This window comes from Carassius auratus, chromosome 20 (genome assembly GCF_003368295.1).
Source record: "Carassius auratus strain Wakin chromosome 20, ASM336829v1, whole genome shotgun sequence".
NCBI lineage: Eukaryota > Metazoa > Chordata > Actinopteri > Cypriniformes > Cyprinidae > Carassius > Carassius auratus.
This window is the reverse complement of record NC_039262.1, coordinates 27,481,844-27,504,297: the sequence shown is the minus strand read 5'-3', so window position 1 is coordinate 27,504,297 and position 22,454 is coordinate 27,481,844. Positions and strand designations below refer to the sequence as shown.

The 22,454-nt window shown below is 41.0% G+C and overlaps 1 protein-coding gene across 15 annotated transcripts in view; it reads left to right on the top strand.

Moving 5' to 3' along the window:
• Nucleotides 1–1,559, top strand: part of LOC113037695 (protein 4.1-like) — a 75,404-nt gene extending 73,845 nt beyond the window's left edge. For all 15 annotated transcript variants that reach the window (XM_026195024.1, XM_026195023.1, XM_026195016.1 and 12 more), the window contains one exon: nt 610–1,559. Coding sequence is in view for 1 of the 15 variants with exons in the window: in XM_026195016.1 (XP_026050801.1) it covers nt 610–615 (6 nt within the window). In the remaining 14 variants the exon portion in view is untranslated. The remainder of the gene's footprint in view (nt 1–609) is intronic.
• The last annotated feature ends 20,895 nt before the right edge of the window (nt 1,560–22,454 follow it).

Genomic DNA, 22,454 nt, shown 5'->3' with positions numbered 1-22,454 from the left:
CTGTGCAAACTCTGTGGGGTCCAGGTATCACCACATGTGACACTGAACCTAGCCAAATGTGGCAAAACTAGTGAAAAAATGTCAGTGGCCTGTACTTTTAAAACCATTTCCTGTTTTGAGGGTTGTCTTGTTGCCCATCTAATGCATCTGTTGTTAATTTAACTCCAAAGCATCTGAAACTGAGTAGCAACCCCCTCTGCTATTAACTGACCTGATCAATATACCAGGGCTTTACTCTGTATATGTAAAAAAAAAAAAAGAAAGAAAAAAAAAGTAGTGAAGTAGTAGTTGAGTAGTGTAGAATGGATGTCAAGTGATTGAATCTGAATCTTTGACTGAATCACTGACTCGCTCGATTCCTTCAGAATGTGGGTGAAGGAATCAAGAGAAAGTACCATGAATATGTTTATATATATATATATATATATATACATATATATATATATGCTGAGCGTATATTTCTTTGGCTAACAGATAATTAGGAGGAACTAGTTTGACCGCTGTTCTGTGGCACATCTTACCCCACTCTCCTCATGCCTGTGCTCTGAGAGATCTGTGTAGTAACTGTTTACTTTGTTTTCTCTCTCTCTCTCTCTCTCTCTCTCTCAGAGCTGAAGAGCGGCTCAGAGTTCATCCGTCGTGTGGAGGAGAGAAGAGCGGCTCTGATCCTGTACAGAAACACATCTTCATCTTCTTTATTTCAAAACAGAACCACTTAGCTAACATTCGTAGCTTTTTATTTTTTTTTAGTCTTTGTTTTATCTCTATCCCTCAAAAGATTGTCTTGACCATTTCTGAAGACCAGATGTATGTTGTTTTTATTGTTAAGTAGTAATTCACATTCCTAGTTCATGAGGAGGAGTAATGGATCACTTTGTGGTGGAGGAGCATGTGAGCATGTGAAGATGATGTTGAGGGGGCGGGGCTAAAGGTGAATGTGTTTTCCTGATGTCACAGTGTTTGTAAGGGACCAGCACAGGACAGTGGCACTGTGTGATTCTCATTGGTGGACGGTGGAGCCAATCATTCCTCAATGCAGTCAAACACACACACACACACATTCCCCGAGGAGAGGATGAGCAGCTTTACCTCTCAGTGACCAGATGCAACGCAGGACCTCCATCACCATCAAACCTAGGCAGCTCTGTGGGAACTTTCTCATCTCCAGACATTTTCTGGCACCAATATTCACACACACATATATATATATTTTTTTTCTTCTTTCTGTTTTAAATCAGATGATTTCCCACAAGGTCACACTCTGTTTGCCCTTTTAAATATCTTTAATCTGTTTCATGAACTTTTGATTAAATGAACAAATGAGATTGAACTGCCAGCGCTGAAGTTTTTAGTGGCCGAGCGAGGCCCGTGCTCTCTTCTCTCTGTCTCTATCTCTCTCAGCTCCCATCTGCTCCCATCAACCTTGTTTTTAGCAGTTAATGGTAGGATAGACTCTCTCTTTCTTTTTTAAGCAGCTTTGGATGATCTGTCATGTTTTATGCCCCACCCGACCCTTTGTGTAACACTCTTATCATTAAAGTCTGTTTATTCTCTAATAACCCCGAGACTGCTTCATCTTAAGTGATTGGATGTGTGTTTGGGGGGGGGGTTAATGATTGTGAATTCAGTAGGTGTTTAGCTAGCATTAGCAGCACTGCTCTTCAGTGAAGTTAGACGCTGCACTGCCATCTATTGACGTGGATCAGAATACCCCCATATAATTAAAATGAAATGATTTGTGCAGTTGACCTTGTGTGAGTATGCACCATTCAGATGATTCTAAACATTGTTTGTTTGTTTATATATTCATGCCTAAAGCTTAAAAAAACTGCTGAATGCACATTTAATGCACGCCAAGCTCCAAATGCATGTGAAAAATTGTCTTTGGGCCATAATATACAGTAATGTATATTTGGCTGGATGTTGAAATACAGGCATGATAAAAGTGATAGTCCACACCAACAACAAAACATTGCAATATTCACTTCAGATTCTCATATACGATTCATCTCCATTCTGAGTTTCATATTTTTTATCGTTATCGAGACTCGCAACTATTTTTTTGTTCATTGCAGAAGTAATACTGAAGTTCTCCCAGACTGTTTTTATTTCAAGTCAAGTCACCTTTATTTATATAGCGCTTTAATTTCATTGCGTCAAAGCAACTGAACAACATTCATTAGGAAAACAGTGTGTCAATAATGCAAAATGACAGTTAAAGGCAGTTCATCATTGAATTCAGTGATGTCATCTCTCTTCAGTTTAAATAGTGTCTGTGCATTTATTTACAATGAAGTCAATGATATCGCTGTAGATGAAGTGACCCCAACTAAGCAAGCCAGAGGCGACAGCGGCAAGGAACCGAAACTCCATCGGTGACAGAATGGAGAAAAAAACCTTGGGAGAAACCAGGCTCAGTTGGGGGGTCAGTTCTCCTCTGACCAGACGAAACCAGTAGTTCAATTCCAGGCTGCAGCAAAGTCAGATTGTGCAGAAGAATCATCTGTTTCCTGTGGTCTTGTCCTGGTGGTCCTCTGAGACAAGGTCTTTACAGGGGATCTGTATCTGGGGCTCTAGTTGTCCTGGTCTCCGCTGTCTTTCAGGGCAGTAGAGGTCCTTTCTAGGTGCTGATCCACCATCTGGTCTGGATACGTACTGGATCCGGGTGACTGCAGTGACCCTCTGATCTGGACACAGACTGGATCTGGTGGCTACTTCGGAACAAGAGAGAAACAGACAAATATTAGCGTAGATGCCATTCTTCTAATGATGTCGCAAGTACATTGGGTGTTATGTGAAGTGTTTCCGGTTCCGGTTTACCTAATTAATGCAGCCTAAAAATCCTTTAACGGATTTGGAAATTAAAAGTATATTATTATGTTATGTGTAAGCCAGGTTAAAGAGATGGGTCTTTAATCTAGATTTAAACTGCAAGAGTGTGTCTGCCTCCCGAACAATGTTAGGTAGGTTATTCCAGAGTTTAGGCGCCAAATAGGAAAAGGATCTGCCGCCCGCAGTTGATTTTGATATTCTAGGTATTATCAAATTGCCTGAGTTTTGAGAACGTAGCGGACGTAGAGGAGTATAATGTAAAAGGAGCTCACTCAAATACTGAGGTGCTAAACCATTCAGGGCTTTATAAGTAATAAGCAATATTTTAAAATCTATACGATGTTTGATAGGGAGCCAGTGCAGTGTGGACAGGACCGGGCTAATATGGTCATACTTCCTGGTTCTAGTAAGAACTCTTGCTGCTGCATTTTGGACTAGCTGTAGTTTGTTTACCAAGCATGCAGAACAACCACCCAATAAAGCATTACAATAATCTAACCTTGAGGTCATAAATGCATGGATTAACATTTCTGCATTTGACATCGAGAGCATAGGCCATAATTTAGATATACCTTTGAGATGGAAAAAAGCAGTTTTACAAATGCTAGAAATGTGGCTTTCTAAGGAAAGATTGCGATCAAATAGCACACCTAGGTTCCTAACTGATGACGAAGAATTGACAGAGCAACCATCAAGTCTTAGACAGTGTTCTAGGTTATTACAAGCAGAGTTTTTAGGTCCTATAATTAACACCTCTGTTTTTTTTTTTTTTTTTTTCAGAATTTAGCAGTAAGAAATTACTCGTCATCAAGTTTTTTATATCGACTATGCATTCCATTAGTTTTTCAAATTGGTGTGTTTTACCGGGACGCGAGGAAATATAGAGCTGCGTATCATCAGCATAACAGTGAAAGCTAACACCATGTTTCCTGATGATATCTCCCAAGGGTAACATATAAAGCATGAAGAGTAGCAGCCCTAGTACTGAGCCTTGAGGTACTCCATACTGCACTTGTGATCGATATGATACATCTTCATTCACTGCTACGAACTGATGGCGGTCATATAAGTACGATTTAAACCATGCTAATGCACTTCCACTGATGCCAACAAAGTGTTCAAGTCTATGCAAAAGAATGTTGTGGTCAATTGTGTCAAACGCAGCACTAAGATCCAATAAAACTAATAGAGAGATACACCCACGATCAGATGATAAGAGCAGATCATTTGTAACTCTAAGGAGAGCAGTCTCAGTACTATGATACGGTCTAAATCCTGACTGGAAATCCTCACATATACCATTTTTCTCTAAGAAGGAACATAATTGTGAGGATACCACCTTTTCTAGTATCTTGGACAGAAAAGGGAGATTCAAGATTGGTCTATAATTAATTAGTTATTTTTGGTCAAGTTGTGTGTTTTTTTTTTTTTTTTTTTTGATGAGAGTCTTAATAACAGCCAGTTTAAAGGTTTTAGGGACATATCCTAATGACAATGAGGAATTAAAAATAGTCAAAAGAGGACCTATGACTTCTGGAAGCACCTCTTTTAGGAGCTTAGATGGTATAGGGTCTAACATACATGTTGTTGGTTTAGATGATTTAACAAGTTTATACAATTCTTCCTCTCCTATAGTAGAGAATGAGTGGAACTGTTCCTCAGGGGGTCTATAGTGCACTGTCTGATGTGATACTGTAGCTGACGGCTGAATGGTTGCAATTTTATCTCTAATAGTATCGATTTTAGAAGTAAAGTAGTTCATAAAGTCATTACTGCTGTGGTGTTGGGAAATGTCAACAATTGTTGAGGCTTTATTTTTCGTTAATTTAGCCACTGTATTGAATTAATACCTGGGGTTATGTTTGTTTTCTTCTAAAAGAGAAAAAAAGTAATCGGATCTAGCAGTTTTTAATGCTTTTCTGTAGGATAGGTTACTTTCCCACCAAGCAATACAAAATACCTCTAGTTTTGTTTTCCTATAGCTGCGCTCCATTTTTCGGGCTGCTCTCTTTAGGGTGCGAGTATGCTTATTATACTATGGTGTCAGACTGTTTTCCTTAACCTTCCTTAAGCGTAAAGGAGCAACTGTATTTAAAGTGCTAGAAAAGAGAGAGTCCATAGTTTCTGTTACATCATCAAGTTGTTCTGAGGTTTTGGATATGCTAAGAAATTCATCTAATTGTCTATGAAACCTATATTATTCTGTGGGCACCACTTAGACATCCAGCCATTGAGTGATGACAATCTGCTATGCATCTCGTCACGCAGTCAGTCTTTATGCTGAAACTGACCAATCAGGATAAAGAGAGCTGGGAAATACAAAGACCTTACAAGACATTGGTAGTTTTGTGATGTCTGAGCATGCATGTCCTAGCGTGAGACACAATGTCCTCTTCAAGTTCAGAAGGAGATTGCTCATTCTCTATGGTTTTGCTAATTTATCCTGGTAATCTGAAGCCTAAAATCTGTATTTCTCATGTGGTGGAGTAGGATACTGTGAAGGACATAAATTATTTTGTGTTCATAGGAGTTGGTAGAGTGATGTGTGATCAGTGCAGCAGTAAATGAAGAGGTTTAGCATATTTGATAGTCATTACAAAGACCACAAACTTCTGGAGAAACACACTGATTTTTTTCTAAATAACATACATGTATCTGCTGTTTGAGGAGAGGTGGAGGCACTAACACACTTCACTGTGATCTGACTGACGCTCTCCGGTGCAGACCGTAACACAGATGAATGGCTGTTCTCCGAGGGTCTGGTGTCAGGGCCAGCTCTTCCTCTGCTGGAAGATAGAAGGGAGTCTGATGAACAGCAGCACAAACTCTCTCTTATCATGGCCTGGAGTCTCTGACCTCCTTCATCTGCATGTGAAAAGACCTCCGACTCTGTTTTACTGAAGCAATAGTGCACCTGAATGACAATGGAAGTCAATGGCTACCGTCAGCTATTTGATTACCAACATTCTGTATTCATTTTGTGTTCAACAGAAGGAAATTCATTTAGGTTTGGTTGAGTAAATGATAGGATTTTTTGGTGGGCTTTCTTTTTCAACTTTGCAAACTAAACAATGAAGCTAATGGGGAAATCAGCCCTAGTTCCTCTGTAGTTACATGAGTTTTAGGGTTAGACATACTAACATTGTCTCGCAGACTGAAAGCTCAACTGACTCATGAATTGTCAAAATTGATCACAGATGAAAGTAAAATAATTTAAAGAATTTCACAACAAGTATGTTGCTAAAGAAAGAATAAATATAAATTAAAGTTCAGCACACCTGTATTAAACATTGATAATAATTATAAATGTTTCTTGAGTAGTAAATCATCATATCAGAATGATTTTTGAAGATCATGTGACACTGAAGACAGGAGTAATGATGCTGAAAAGACGGCTGCCCAACACAGAAATAAATTACATTTCACATTTACTTGCTTAGAATACATTATAAATTGAAATTATATTTCACAAGGTTACTATCAAATAAATTCAGCCTTTAAAAATGTCCTATTAACCTTAAACCTTTGAATGGTAGTGTGTATGCTATGTGTGTGATTATATGGCTAGTGTGAGTGGTCTGGTGTCTTACTGTCTCTGAGAGTTCAGCTGAGAAGAGCGATGAGGAGCAGCAGGAGCGTAGTCACACCCGTCCACAGGAACCATCCCAGGACCTCCCTCAGGAACACAGGAACCATCCCAGGACCTCGTTTAGGAACACAGGAACCATCCCGGACCTCGCTCAGGAACACAGGAACCATCCGGGGACCTCGCTCAGGAACACAGGAACCATCCCGGGAGCTTGCTCGTTCAGGAACACAGGGACCATCCTGGACCATGCTCAGGAACACAGGGACCTTCCCGGGAGCTCGCTTAGGAACACAGGGACCATGCCGGACCTCGCTCAGAAACACAGGAACCATCCTGGACCTCGCTCAGGAACACAGGAACCATCACAGGACCTCGCTCAGGAACACAGGAACCATCCTGGACCTCGCTCAGGAACAGATGAACCATCCCGGGAGCTCTCTCAGGAACACAGGAACCATCCCGGACCTCGCTCAGGAACACAGGAACCATCCCGGGAGCTCGCTCAGGAACACAGGGACCATCCCGGGAGCTCGCTCAGGAACACAGAGACCTCGCTCAGGAACACAGGAACCTCGCTCAGGAACACAGGGACCATCCCGGACCTCACTCAGGAACACAGGAACCATCCCGGGAGCTCGCTCAGGAAAACAGGAACCATCCCGGGACCTCGCTCAGAAACACAGGAACCATCCCGGGACCTCGCTCAGGAACACAGGAACCATCCCGGACCTCGCTCAGGAACACAGGAACCATCCCGGGACCTCGCTCAGGAACCCAGGAACCATCACGGGAGCTCAGTCAAGAACACAGGAACCATCTCACTCAGGAACACAGGAACCATCCCGGGAGCTCGCTCAGGAACACAGGGTACCATCCCGGACCTCGCTCAGGAACACAGGAAACATCCCGGGACCTCGCTCAGGAACACAGGGACCATCCCGGGACCTTGATAAGGAACACAGGGACCATCCCGGGAGCTTGCTCAGGAACACAGGGACCATCCCTGGAGCTCGCTCAGGAACACAGGGACCATCCCTGGAGCTCGCTCAGGAACACAGGGACCATCCTGGACCATGCTCAGGAACACAGGGACCATCCCAGACCTCGCTCAGGAACACAGGAACCATCCCGGGAGCTCGCTCAGGAACACAGGGACCATGCCGGACCTCGCTCAGGAACACAGGAACCATCCCGGACCTCGCTCAGGAACACAGGAATCATCCCAGACCTTGCTCAGGAACACAGGAACCATCACGGACCTCACTCAGGAACAGAGGAACCATCCTGGACCTCGCTCAGGAAAAGAGGAACCATCCCGGGAGCTCTCTTAGGAACACAGGAACCATCCAGACCTCGCTCAGGAACACAGGAACCATCCCGGACCTCGCTCAGGAACACAGGAATCATCACAGGACCTCGCTCAGGAACACAGGAAACATCACGGACCTCACTCAGGAACAGAGGAACCATCCCGGGAGCTCTCTCAGGAACACAGGAACCATCCAGACCTCGCTCAGGAACACAGGAACCATCCAGACCTCGCTCAGGAACACAGGAACCATCCCGGACCTCGCTCAGGAACACAGGAACCATCCCGGGACCTCGCCCAGGAACCATCCCGGGAGCACAGTCAAGAACACAGGAACCATCTCACTGAGGAACACAGGAACCATCCCGGGAGCTTGCTTAGGAACCATTCCGGGAGCTCTCTCAGGAACACAGGGTACCATCCCGGACCTCGCTCAGGAACACAAGAAACATCCCGGACCTCGCTCAGAAACACAGGAGCCATCCCGGACCTCGCTCAGGAACACAGGAACCATCCTGGGAGCTCGCTCAGGAACACAGGGACCATTCTGGGAGCTCGCTCAGGAACACAGGAAACATCCCGGACCTCGCTCAGAAACACAGCAACCATCCCTGGACCTCGCTCAGCAACAAAGGAACCATCCGCGACTTCGCTCAGGAACACAGGGACCATCCCGGACCTCGCTCAGGAACACAGGAACCATCCCGGGACCTCGCTCAGGAACACAGGAACCCAGGAACCATCACGGGAGCTCAGTCAAGAACACAGGAACCATCTCACTCAGGAACACAGGAACCATCCCGGGAGCTCGCTCAGGAACACAGGGTACCATCCCGGACCTCGCTCAGGAACACAGGAAACATCCCGGACCTCGCTCAGAAACACAGGAACCATCCCTGGACCTCGCTCAGGAACAAAGGAACCATCCGGGACCTCGCTTAGGAACACAGGAGCCATCCCGGGAGCTCACGCAAGACCAAAGGAACCATCCCGGACCTCGCTCAGGAACACAGGAACCATCCCAGGAGCTCACTCAGGAACACAGCTTATAGGAAAGATGTTCAGAGAATAACTTGTTTTTTAGTGTGTTTCTCACACAAAGCATCACATCTTAACTTGACAAGACTTCACGTCCAGTGCATCGGTGCTGTATGATCTGTAATCTGCACACCATCGTAACTTAAATAAGCTTTTCCATGCGGCTTGTCCATCTCATTGATTTGAAATCCAGCTTGCAGCCCCTCAGCTGAAGAATCTTATACAGGACCTGAGTGAAAGCACTATTCAGGTTGTCCTGATTGCAGGAGCTGGATGTTATGATGTGAGCATACTGGTCTTTCTCTGTGTCTCATGACAGGTGTTTTCCAGATTAACAGTCTTTATCATGTCTGTGGTTTGTGCTCCTGATGGCTTCATTTACATACGGTGGTATTTGATAGAGAGACCCAATACATCTTGATCTCCTGCTCGTCTCCTGTTCTTTTCTGTCATCTTTCCCTGTAGAGATCACTGTTCTTCTCCATTGTTGATCACTGCGTTTGATCAGCCCAGACTTCTGATTAAATCAGTTCTACTTCACTCTTGGTTTGTTCTTCTCCTAAATATGATTTGCTTTGCTTTCTGATGCACTTACTAAAATCGGACATCAAGGTCAAAACCAAAAACTGTCCTCGAATGCACTCAAAAAATAGAAATAATATATATAAACAAATAAATTGCCCTTGAAGGGTCATTTCATGATAGAATACAGTTTCATTGACCTCCTTTTTTTCATCTGATACACAAATTTGAAATAATCAACATGATCAATGTAATGATTTGTATTGTAAAAAGCGCTATACAAATAAACTTGAATTGAATTGAATGAATACAATTTTGCCGATAAATTGCTTCACAGAATACAATGTCTCTGATTGATAGTTTAGACAGTATTTTATCCAGTCAAAGCTCTTCTAGTGTAACTGTACAAGCATCCAGCTTCAGCTCAGCTCAAATCTTGTCTGATTGTGATCAAGTAAAGGTCAGAATAAGGTCAGTAATATCTCCAGATGAACTCTTCCTGGACTGAAGCAGCTCAGCTTTACTTGATTCTCCATCAATCATGTTTTAGAGTCTCAAATCTGATCCTCGGGATCTTCTGAGGAGCTTTACTTTCACTGTTCCTCAGCAGAGGAATGATCTTCACAAGCCTCCAGAACATCTCACATCTTCAGCTCTCGATCACTGTGTTATATGTGTGGATCATTTACATCTCATCTCATTACCGCAGATACAGAGCACAGACTCATATTCACATCAGTTTATGTCCGAGTCTGCTGAACTGTTAGAAAGATCTCACTCATTTATATCACAAGCTGCAGAACTTCATCATATACTCATCAGTATCTGCACCAGAAAACATTGTTTTTATTACTTCACTGTGATGCGACAAAAGGGTTTGTGTTCTTTTAATTTAGCCTCGTGCTTTAGCGGTGACATTTGAGCAACTGTTCACCATATTTGATGAGCTCTGTGTGTGTTGATCAAAGTTCAGATGTCAATAAAAGCCTACATTAAATCTGTTCATCATAAAAAGCAGACATGTCTCTTCAGAAGAGCTGGATTTGATTTACAGTTTTGTTCAAAATAATAGCAGTACAATGTGACTAACCAGAATAATCAAGGTTTTTAGTATATTTTTTATTGCTACGTGGCAAACAAGTTACCAGTAGGTTCAGTAGATTGTCAGAAAACAAACAAGACCCAGCATTCATGATATGCACGCTCTTAAGGCTGTGCAATTGGGCAATTAGTTGAAAGGGGTGTGTTCAAAAAAATAGCAGTGTCTACCTTTGACTGTACAAACTCAAAACTATTTTGGACAAACATTTTTTTTTTTTCTGGGATTAAGCAATCCTGTGAATCACTAAACTAATATTTAGTTGTATGACCACAGTTTTTTAAAACTGCTTGACATCTGTGTGGCATGGAGTCAACCAACTTGTGGCACCTCTCAGCTGTTATTCCACTCCATGATTCTTTAACAACATTCCACAATTCATTCACATTTCTTGGTTTTGCTTCAGAAACAGCATTTTTGATATCACCCCACAAGTTCTCAATTGGATTAAGGTCTGGAGATTGGGCTGGCCACTCCATAACATTAATTTTGTTGGTTTGGAACCAAGACTTTGCCCGTTTACTAGTGTGTTTTGGGTCATTGTCTTGTTGAAACAACCATTTCAAGGGCATGTCCTCTTCAGCATAGGGCAACATGACCTCTTCAAGTATTTTAACATATGCAAACTGATCCATGATCCCTGGTATGCGATAAATAGGCCCAACACCATAGTAGGAGAAACATGCCCATATCATGACGCTTGCACCTCCATGCTTCACTGTCTTCACTGTGTACTGTGGCTTGAATTCAGAGTTTGGGGGTCGTCTCACAAACTGCCTGTGGCCCTTGGACCCAAAAAGAACAATTTTACTCTCATCAGTCCACAAAATGTTCCTCCATTTCTCTTTAGGCCAGTTGATGTGTTCTTTGGCAAATTGTAACCTCTTCTGCACATGCCTTTTTTTTAACAGAGGGACTTTGCGGGGGATTCTTGAAAATAGATTAGCTTCACACAGACGTCTTCTAACTGTCACAGTACTTACAGGTAACTCCAGACTGTCTTTGATCATCCTGGAGGTGATCATTGGCTGAGCCTTTGCCATTCTGGTTATTCTTCTATCCATTTTGATGGTTGTCTTCCGTTTTCTTCCACGTCTCTCTGGTTTTGCTCTCCATTTTAAGGCATTGGAGATCATTTTAGCTGAACAGCCTATCATTTTTTGCACCTCTTTATAGGTTTTCCCCTCTCTAATCAACTTTATAATCAAAGTACGCTGTTCTTCTGAACAATGTCTTGAACGACCCATTTTCCTCAGCTTTCAAATGCATGTTCAACAAGTGTTGGCTTCATCCTTAAATAGGGGCCACCTGATTCACACCTGTTTCTTCACAAAATTGATGACCTCAGTGATTGAATGCCACACTGCTATTTTTTTGAACACACCCCTTTCAACTAATTCAACTAATTGCCCAATTGCACAGCCTTAAGAGCGTGCATATCATGAATGCTGGGTCTCATTTGTTTTCTGAGAATCTACTGAACCTACTGGTAACTTGTTTGCCACGTAGCAATACAAAAATATACGAAAAACCTTGATTATTCTGGTTAGTCACATTGTACTGCTATTATTTTGAACAATACTGTATGTATCTGTTTCTTTTACATTATTTTTTAAGGATCAAAGTTTTGCGTGACTTTATGTGGACTTCCAATGGAGGGACAGCAATCTCTCAGATTTCATTCAAACATATCTTCATTTGCGTTCCAAAGATGAACCAAAGTCATGGATTTGAAACAACATAAGGGAGAATAAATGATGACAATATTTTCATTTTTATGTCTACTAGGACAGTGACAGAATCAGAAATGACCCTGGAGTTGTTTCTAATCATTGATTCAGTGCTGAGTGAAATAAATGAAGGAAATGGTTAAAAAGAAGAGGGCAAAAGAAGGTAGAGCGATGTGTTTTATGTGTTTGTCTCAGCTGCAGTTGCTGGCTTCTCTTCATCATTGAGAGTCTTTTCTCCAGACTGGAAGAGGATTTGATCTGCAGACTGAGACACACTGAGACCTGCTTCCACGCTTCTGAACTGATTCTTCATCACTCGTGACCGGAGGACACATTAATGAGCCATGCTTTCTGCTGCTGGAAAGGGACTCCACATTTCAAAATGAAACTTTTGGTTTCTAATCACAAGAAGAGTTTCATATCCGCCAAAGAAGGAGGAGGTTTCTCTCACTGATGGCACTGTGTTCATTCACCCAAACCAACTCCGAAGCCAATAAATGAAGACTAATTACTAAAGTGCACAGACGACAGGTTTAGTGTTTAATTGCTACTTCCTCACGCTTTCACTGGTTTATTTGGTTGACAGTTTGTAATTAATGTTCTTACCGTGTGTCTTTTCAGTATGGGTCTGAACTGAACAGTTTTACTAATGAGCTCATTTACTTCACACAGTCACTCTCATCATAAACGAGCAGCGTGCTCCAGTAATACTGAGGGGAATCTGAGGAAAGTCTGTACATTTATTCATTTCTAAAGTCTCCTGCAGTGGCTGATTATTAATGTTTTCTTCTGCAAAATGCATTTGACCATCAGTGATCTCGATGAGTCTCTCATGAGAATTTATTTGCCGACAGTTTGATTGTGCATTCATGCCAACGCTTCATTATCAGTGACAACAGTAATGAATTTAATGAGGGTGATACAGCAAGGTCCTTTGTGTCTGAGGCACAATTGTTTCCCATCAGCATGAACCTGGAATAAAACTGTGTGTGTGTGTGTGCGTGTGTGTGTGTGTGTGTGTGTGAAGGTCGAGCAAATTTCAGAATTTCATAGTTTTCACTTAAAATGGTATGAAAAAATAAATAAATAGCATTGCACTGTTTTCCCCCCTCCTTGTTCAAGACAAACTTCCACGCCATATCTTTCAGTTTTCAGATGCTTTATTGACAGTGCCAATATTTTAGCATTTGGATTGCAGCTAACATGCTAGTTAACTTCATTACCTCGTGCTACCAGTATTTTACCATGGTTTGCTTGTCTGTTTGACCTCTGCTTTCTTCAGTCATCTTTCTTCGCTTTGCTCCTGCAGGAACAAGTTCTATTTCTTTTCCTTTATCTGCATCACTACTTCATTAGTGGTTTCCTCCTCAGCTTCCACAGATGCAATACTGAAGTAGAGATCTTTCCATGTTCTCATATGAGCACGTTTCTTCTTTTTACCCTCTTCCTTTAGTTTCACTGCCACAGTAGTGATCTTTCCATCACTTCCACCTTCATCTGTGTCACTAGAGCAGGGCTCCAGACAAAAATGGCAACTAAGGTTCCACTGGCTCCTTTAAGAAGACAAATTTAAGCACTACAAAAGAATGAACTTACATTTCATTTTTTCTCATACTATCTTTCATTCACCCTGTCATCTGTATACTGTACGTCTGCTCTTTTACAGCAGTTTCATCCGTCTTGTAGACTGAAATTCACTTCAAGTGGGATCTGAGAGTCTTTTAGAACTGGAGACATTCCTGGATCCAGAATCAAATCACTGAGGACTCTCTAGCCTTAATGCACATCACTGTTTCACTCATTTATTGCATTACTGCGTTGGTGTTATGTAAATTTAAAGGTGGAGAGAGTGTATTTTTGTAAATATGAGTTGTGTAGTGTTGTCATGTTGTTTTAATGGTCTGTCTGGAAACACAGCTGCTGTGACTCTAAACCCCGTCATGGAAGAAGAAAGCTGTAGTGTGTCCAGCTGTGACAGAATAAACACTGCTGAAGCTCATAGACTCTGTGGGGTGGTTCCCGGTCAGTGGAAGCTGTGATGGAGTTCTGCGGTCAGTCTGAAGGTCTGGACACATGACAAGGCACTGACCTAGTAATCTGCTGGCTGAAAAAACCCTGTGGAAGTCCCTCAGGGTGAAAATATTCAGCATTGTTTTTAGACAAATTATTCTCCAGGACTGAAATAAAGAAAAATAAAGAAAAAAAAAAAAATAAATAAAAATGTCTATAATTTCATGCCAAGCATAATCTGTAACATTATCTCCATTAACAGTCTGATTCCATTATGACCTTGTTTTACTATTATTTTAGACAAAATGATGTAGATGTAGCGGCTCATTATGTAGTAAAAAAACCCCTATGAAAGCATAATTACAGCCTCCTCTGAATAAATATTTATTAGAGGGGGTTAAGGGATGCAGTATTTTCTTCTGCTGGAGGCACTGGGTTTGCTGCCAGACCAGAGAAAAAGAGATTTGACTGTAATTAGCAGCCACTGTCCCTCTATAAATGGAAATTTCATCAAGGCTTATTTGGAAAACCGCCTCATCCTTCAAACAAACAAAAAGCATGCATGCCAGCAGTTAGAATTGAATGACGTCTATTTTTCCACATTTAGGGCTTTATGATAATTAGCCGTGGGTCAGAAGCGTTTAAGCCAAGCAGAAAGCCCATCTGAATATTAAACATGCCCTGTATAAACCAGTTCCTTTCCCTCTATTAACACTTATGAGACAAGGCATCCTAATAAAATCCTGCACAAATGCAGCTGTAATTACTGAAAAAACTATTAACAGGACAGATGGGACTTTTGTTTGGTCCTCTTTTGTTGATTCTTATATACCCAACTGTATTCTCCCTCATATTTGAAATATCAAGTTATTGTTTTGTGCCTATGTTTAGGTTTCCTTCCACTTATAGAAATGTAAGTCTTGCAGTATTAAGTTAATGAGTTGGCTTCAAATAAATATTAGTGCTCATTACTTGTTTTTTTTTTTTTGTCTTCTCTAGTTTCTGATTGGTCGAGCTGGGGAAACGAGGCGATACAGTGGAAGGAGGCGGAGCCTGTCACTCTCTCTCTCTGACAGACACAGTCTTCTCCACGGCCACATCGCCTCCTGCTCTTCTTAGCTTGTAATCTTAGCCCCAGCATGTTTCTGTTAGTTTGGTTATTTCTTTCCTCTGTTGCTGGCCTCCCCATCTCATCATTTGGTACCTTTGTAGGGACTGTAACATATTTGGGGGCTCGTCCAAACATTTTTTTATTGAGTTAAATTTTTTTCCCAACAAAATTATATGGTTTGGAAATTTTATTTTGGATGTGATTTAAACCAATTTATGAGCCGTCTCGCTTCATGCTACTGTATATTGTACCAAAAAGCTGATGTCATTCTTTACATTTTGTAGTCAAAACGTTTTTTCTTTTTTTTACTGCACTAAAAGGAATCTTTGTACTTTTTCATCACTTTCTTTGTTCCGTGTTCACGCCAAGCTTTTTGATCTATTTTTCATTGGTTGTTTATTTGGCCTCACAAACCTACTGGTTTTCAGTGCTTCAGAAGCTGCGTGAAGACTGGGGTTTTAGTGAGACAGGTCAGGTTTTGTAAGGACGGTACAGGTAGAGGGGTGCACTGGTGTGCTTCGTGTTTATGCTGTGCACTGTTTCGAGTCACCACTCCACTTCACAGTGCATTTCCCAAATAACAGTTCATTTATTGCATATTTTGGCTTCTGTGGTTATTTAGCATTTTGCTGTTGGCTGAATGAGGCTTGATGCTGTCTTTTGTCTCGTTATGATGTTTAGTCTAGAGGACTTTGTGGCTCACCCAAGTTTGGAACAATTTGAACAATGCACTAAAAATAGTCTGTTCTCTATTGCTGCTCATTTCAAAATGCCCATTTCAAAGCAAGATAAAAAACAAGATATTAAGCATCAATTGCATACTGCCACGAGTTTCTTCCTCCTATCTGCGCTGTCCCTTCACATGCTGTTACGCATCCCGATCCTTTAACTGGAGTTACAGGTGGAAATGTGATGTTAAGATCTCCAGAAACAGAGCTTCAGCGTGAGTTTGAGCTGCACAAATTTAGATAGATGAGACAGGAAGACGTGAATCAGTCTGCGTTAGAGTTAGACAGTTGAGCTGGGATTCTGCTACTATGGACATAGATTTTGTTGGTAATGAATTTGTTTAATCCCACCTTTTTCTGGCAGAGAAGTTGACAGATATTTTGTGCTGTTTGAGAGAGTAGCAGTGACCTTAAAGTGGCCTACAGAGGTTTGGCCTCTCCTTCTGCAGTGTGTATTCAGGCTAAAGCCCAGGAGGTGTATGCTTCTCTTTCGCCTGAGGCAAGTTTAGATTATGACCAGGTGAAGTCTGCAGTTCTGAGGTCTTATGAGTTGGTTCCTGAAGCTTATAGGCACAAGTTTTGATGTTCTAAGAAAGCTGAGAGCCAAAGTTATGTTGGATTGGTTGTAAGAAAATGGTATTGTTTGAACGTTAGTGAAGAACTTTGAGCAGCTTCGTAATTTAATTATCATGGAGGAATAAAAAAATTGTCTATCAGACAAAATTGCAACATACTTCAACAAAAAGTCACTAATGTGTCTGCTGCTGCAATATTAGCTGATGAATTTGTTCTGATCCACAAAGAGAGCTTTTCCTCTGTCACAGCGTGGTCCCGTTACACACACTCACTCTAGTGAGCATGTCAGTCCTAAAGATGGTACAGCTAAGACAAGGCATGTGTGCACTTACTGTAAAAAGTGTGGCCATCTAATAAACAGCTGTTTTCTGTCGAATAAAAAGAAACCTAAGGCATTTGCGCTGGTCAAAACATCAACATTACCGCAGCCCCCTCAATCTGAACGTATGGACTTTTATTCTCCTTTTATTATGAAGGGTGTAGTCTCATTGCCTGACAGCTGCATACAGGTCCCAGTAACAATTGTGCGTGATACTGCTGCTTCTAGATCTATTATTCTTCAAAGTGTGTTGTCTCTTTCAGGTGAACCTCCTAAAGCTGCGGTGAGCTGGTGCAGGGTTTTGGAATGAAGTTTATTAATTTCTCCATGTACTCTATTCAGCTCGAGTCTGACCTGGTGTGTGGTCCAGTTGCAGTGGCTGCATGCACTGTTTTTCCTATTAAAGGATCGGATTTTCTTTGGGGAAATTATTTGCCTGGGTGTAAAATTCTAGTAAATCCTGAAGTTACTACTGTCCCCTTGGTCTCTGAAGGCCCTGATGAATTGTAGATGAAACATCGCTCAGTGTTTCCTGTATGTGCTGTCACACATTCTATGGCTAAAGTTATTGTTTTAGAGCATGCTGGTTTACAGGGTAGATTTATGATAGATCCTGAAATAGAGTCCAAGTTATTACCTGAAATGAGTCCTATCACATGTCTTCCAGCTGCAACCTCTGATACCATGGTGTCGTGTGAAGGTGGCATGCACAGCTCGTTATATACTGTGCAAGAGCCGAACAAGCAATTGGAGAGCTTTGGTGTCATGCAGATGCCACGGAGACATTTGATTGTTAAGAAGAAGCATGATCCGTCACTCTCCTCTTTATCTGAATTAGTTGTTTCTGAGGATGAACTTGCAGATTTGGCTTCCGGCTATTTTCTTAAAAATGATGTCCTGCTGCATAAGTAGACACCATGGAAATGCCCCAGTATACTTCAGACGAAGTTTGTGCGTATCCCCTAAACACAACAACAATGAAATGATGAAGTGTAGGCGGTCTAGATGTGAGATGGGCACCAACAGTCAGAATATTATAGAATAATGTTCAGCAGCAGTTCAAGTATCATGTTTGCAATACAAATGAACCATATTCAGTCCTTTATGGGAATTGGGAATGTCTCATAGTCTGTAAAACTTAAGCATGATGTGGAAAAAAAAATATTTTTTTACTTTATTTTATTATCATATTATATTAAACTGGATAAATTGTTTACACGTCTTTATATTTTATGTGGTGTCATGATTTACTTTTGATAAAAACAAAGGTTTATTATTGTATGTTCATTTGGCATTTCATTTATTGTATACCCTTTAAACTCTTATTGAAAAAACAGCAGCAGCAGCAGCAGTATGGTGTAACATTTATTTGAAATGTATTTGGTGCCTGCTACCTTATATCTTCACTCTTTCCTTTCATTCTTTTCATGGCTTTAGAAAACTTGTCTCAGATGTTTCTCTACGTCATTTTTTGCATAACTCTGAGTCGTTGATACCAAGCTTCGTTGCTATTTCTTTCTAGGAATTAATGCTTTCTCTGTGTCTCCGCGAGTGATGGTACATTTTCTAAATGAAATACTCAGTCTGGCACATGACAATCCTTTATCTGCTCCTCTAGGTGTTACCAAAACCCACAGTCATATCTTGTGCCATGTTTTTTTGGGCAGGGTTAAAATGGAATGTGAAGTTAGACTGTAGAACATGTCATTCGTGTCACTGAGCCTGACTGTCATCCTCTTCCTCGTATGGAGGATTGTGACAAAGTTAGACCTCATTAAAGGCTATTTGCAGGTGCCTTTAACTCAGTGTACCAGATAAATAATTGCATGTATTACCCCTGATGCATTTTTACTGTATACTGTAATGTCTTTTGGGGTACACAATGCACCTGCTACTCTTCAGCGGTTAGTTAACCATGTTTTGTGGGGGGTGCCAGGGTGTGAGCCATATTTGGATCAATCAATCAATCACCTTTATTTATATAGTGCTTTAAACAAAATACATTGCGTCAAAGCACTGAACAACATTCATTTGGAAAACAGTGTCTCAATAATGCAAAATGATAGTTAAAGGCAGTTCATCATTGAATTCAGTTATGTCATCTCTGTTCAGTTGAAATAGTGTCTGTTTTTATTTGCAATCAAGTCAATGATATCGCTGTAGATGAAGTGACCCCAACTAAGCAAGCCAGAGGCGACAGCGGCAAGGAACCGAAACTCCATCGGTGACAGAAAGGAGAAAAAAACCTTGGGAGAAACCAGGCTCAGTTGGGGGCCAGTTCTCCTCTGACCAGACGAAAACCAGTAGTTCAATTCCAGACTGCAGCAAAGTCAGATTGTGCAGAAGAATCATCTGTTTCCTGTGGTCTTGTCCTGGTGGTCCTCTGAGACAAGGTCTTTACAGGGGATCTGTATCTGGGGCTCTAGTTGTCCTGGTCTCCGCTGTCTTTCAGGGCAGTAGAGGTCCTTTCTAGGTGCTGATCCACCATCTGGTCTGGATACGTACTGGATCCAGGCGACTGCAGTGACCCTCTGATCTGGAAAAACTTCGGAACAAAAGAGAAACAGACAAATATTAGCGTAGATGCCATTCTTCTAATGATGTAGAAAGTACGATGTTATGTGAAGTGTTTCCGGTTCCGGTTTACCTAATTAATGCAGCCTAAAAATCCTTTAACGGATTTGGATATTAAAAGCATATTAGTATGTTATGTGTATGCCAGGTTAAAGAGATGGGTCTTTAATCTAGATTTAAACTGCAAGAGTGTGTCTGCCTCCCGAACAATGTTAGGTAGGTTATTCCAGAGTTTAGGCGCCAAATAGGAAAAGGATCTGCCGCCCGCAGTTGATTTTGATATTCTAGGTATTATCAAATTGCCTGAGTTTTGAGAACGTAGCGGACGTAGAGGAGTATAATTTAAAAGGAGCTCATTCAAATACTGAGGTGCTAAACCATTCAGGGCTTTATAAGTAATAAGCAATATTTTAAAATCTATACGATGTTTGATAGGGAGCCAGTGCAGTGTGGACAGGACCGGGCTAATATGGTCATACTTCCTGGTTCTAGTAAGAACTCTTGCTGCTGCATTTTGGACTAGCTGTAGTTTGTTTACCAAGCATGCAGAACAACCACCCAATAAAGCATTACAATAGTCTAACCTTGAAGTCATAAATGCATGGATTAACATTTCTGCATTTGACATTGAGAGCATAGGCCGTAATTTAGATATATTTTTGAGATGGAAAAATGCAGTTTTACAAATGCTAGAAATGTGGCTTTCTAAGGAAAGATTGCGATCAAGTAGCACACCTAGGTTCCTAACTGATGACGAAGAATTGACAGAGCAACCATCAAGTCTTAGACAGTGTTCTAGTTTATTATAAGCAGAGTTTTTAGGCCCTATGATTAACACCTCTGTTTTTTTCTGAATTTAGCAGTAAGAAATTACTCGTCATCCAATTTTTTATATCGACTATGCATTCCATTAGTTTTTCAAATTGGTGTGTTTCACCAGGCTGCGAGGAAATATAGAGCTGCGTATCATCAGCATAACAGTGAAAACTAACACCATGTTTCCTGATGATATCTCCCAAGGGTAACATATAAAGCGTGAAGAGTAGCGGCCCTAGTACTGAGCCTTGAGGTACTCCATACTGCACTTGTGATCGATATGATACATCTTCATTCACTGCTACGAACTGATGGCGGTCATATAAGTACGATTTAAACCATGCTAATGCACTTCCACTGATGCCAACAAAGTGTTCAAGTCTATGCAAAAGAATGTTGTGGTCAATTGTGTCAAACGCAGCACTAAGATCCAATAAAACTAATAGAGAGATACACCCACGATCAGATGATAAGAGCAGATCATTTGTAACTCTAAGGAGAGCAGTCTCAGTACTATGATACGGTCTAAATCCTGACTGGAAATCCTCACATTTACCATTATTCTCTAAGAAGGAATATAATTGTGAGGATACCACCTTTTCTAGTATCTTGGACAGAAAAGGGAGATTCGAGATTGGTCTATAATTAACAAGTTCTCTGGGGTCAAGTTGTGGCTTTTTTATGAGAGGCTTAATAACAGCCAGTTTGAAGGTTTTGGGGACATATCCTAATGACAATGAGGAATTAATAATAGTCAGAAGAGGACCTATGACTTCTGGAAGCACCTCTTTTAGGAGCTTAGATGGTATAGGGTCTAACATACATGTTGTTGGTTTAGATGATTTAACAAGTTTATACAATTCTTCCTCTCCTATAGTAGAGAATGAGTGGAACTGTTCCTCAGGGGGTCTATAGTGCACTGTCTGATATGATACGGTAGCTGACGGCTGAATGGTTGCAATTTTATCTCTAATAGTATCGATTTTAGAAGTAAAGTAGTTCATAAAGTCATTACTGTTGTGGTGTTGGGAAATGTCAACACTTGTTGAGGCTTTATTTTACGTTAATTTAGCCACTGTATTGAATAAATACCTGGGGTTATGTTTGTTTTCTTCTAAAAGAGAAGAAAAGTAATCAGATCTAGCAGTTTTTAATGCTTTTCTATAGGATATGCTACTTTCCCGCCAAGCAATACGAAATACCTCTAGTTTTGTTTTCCTCCAGCTGCGCTCCATTTTTCGGGCTGCTCTCTTTAGGGTGCGAGTATGCTCATTATACCATGGTGTCAAACTGTTTTCCTTAACCTTCCTTAAGCGTAAAGGAGCAACTGTATTTAAAGTGCTAGAAAAGAGAGAGTCCATAGTTTCTGTTACATCATCAAGTTGTTCTGAGGTTTTGGATATGCTAAGGAATTCGGATACATCAGGAAGATAACTTAAAAAGCAGTCTTTTGTGGTAGAAGTGATGGTTCGTCGATACTTGTAACAAGAAGTAGAATTTACAATTTTGGCTATATGAAGTTTACACAGAACTATATAATGATCTGAGATATCATCACTTGCCTGAATAATTTCAACACTATCAACATCAATTCCATGTGACAGTATTAAATCTAGAGTATGATTTCGACAATGAGTAGGTCCTGAAACATGTTGTCTAACACCAATAGAGTTCAGAATGTCTATAAATGCTGATCCCAATGCATCTTTTTCATTATCGACATGGATATTAAAATCACCAACTATTAAGACTTTATCTGCAGCCAGAACTAACTCGGATGTAAAATCACCAAACTCTTTAATAAAGTCTGTATGGTGCCCTGGTGGCCTGTATACAGTAGCCAGTACAAACATAACAGGGGATTTATCATTAACATTGGTTTCTCTGGATAATGTTATATGAAGCACCATTACTTCAAACGAGTTATACTTGAAGCCTGCCCTCTGAGAAATCCTGTAAACGTTGTTATAAATTGAAGCAACACCTCCCCCTTTGCCTTTTAGACGCGGCTCGTGTTTATAACAATAATCTTGGGGGGTGGACTCATTTAAAATAATGTAATCATCAGGTTTTAGCCAAGTTTCTGTCAAACAGAGCACATCTATATTATGATCAGTTATCATATTATTTACAAAAAGTGTTTTCGTAGAAATGGATCTGATATTCAATAAGCCAATCTTTATCATTTGTTTATCCATATT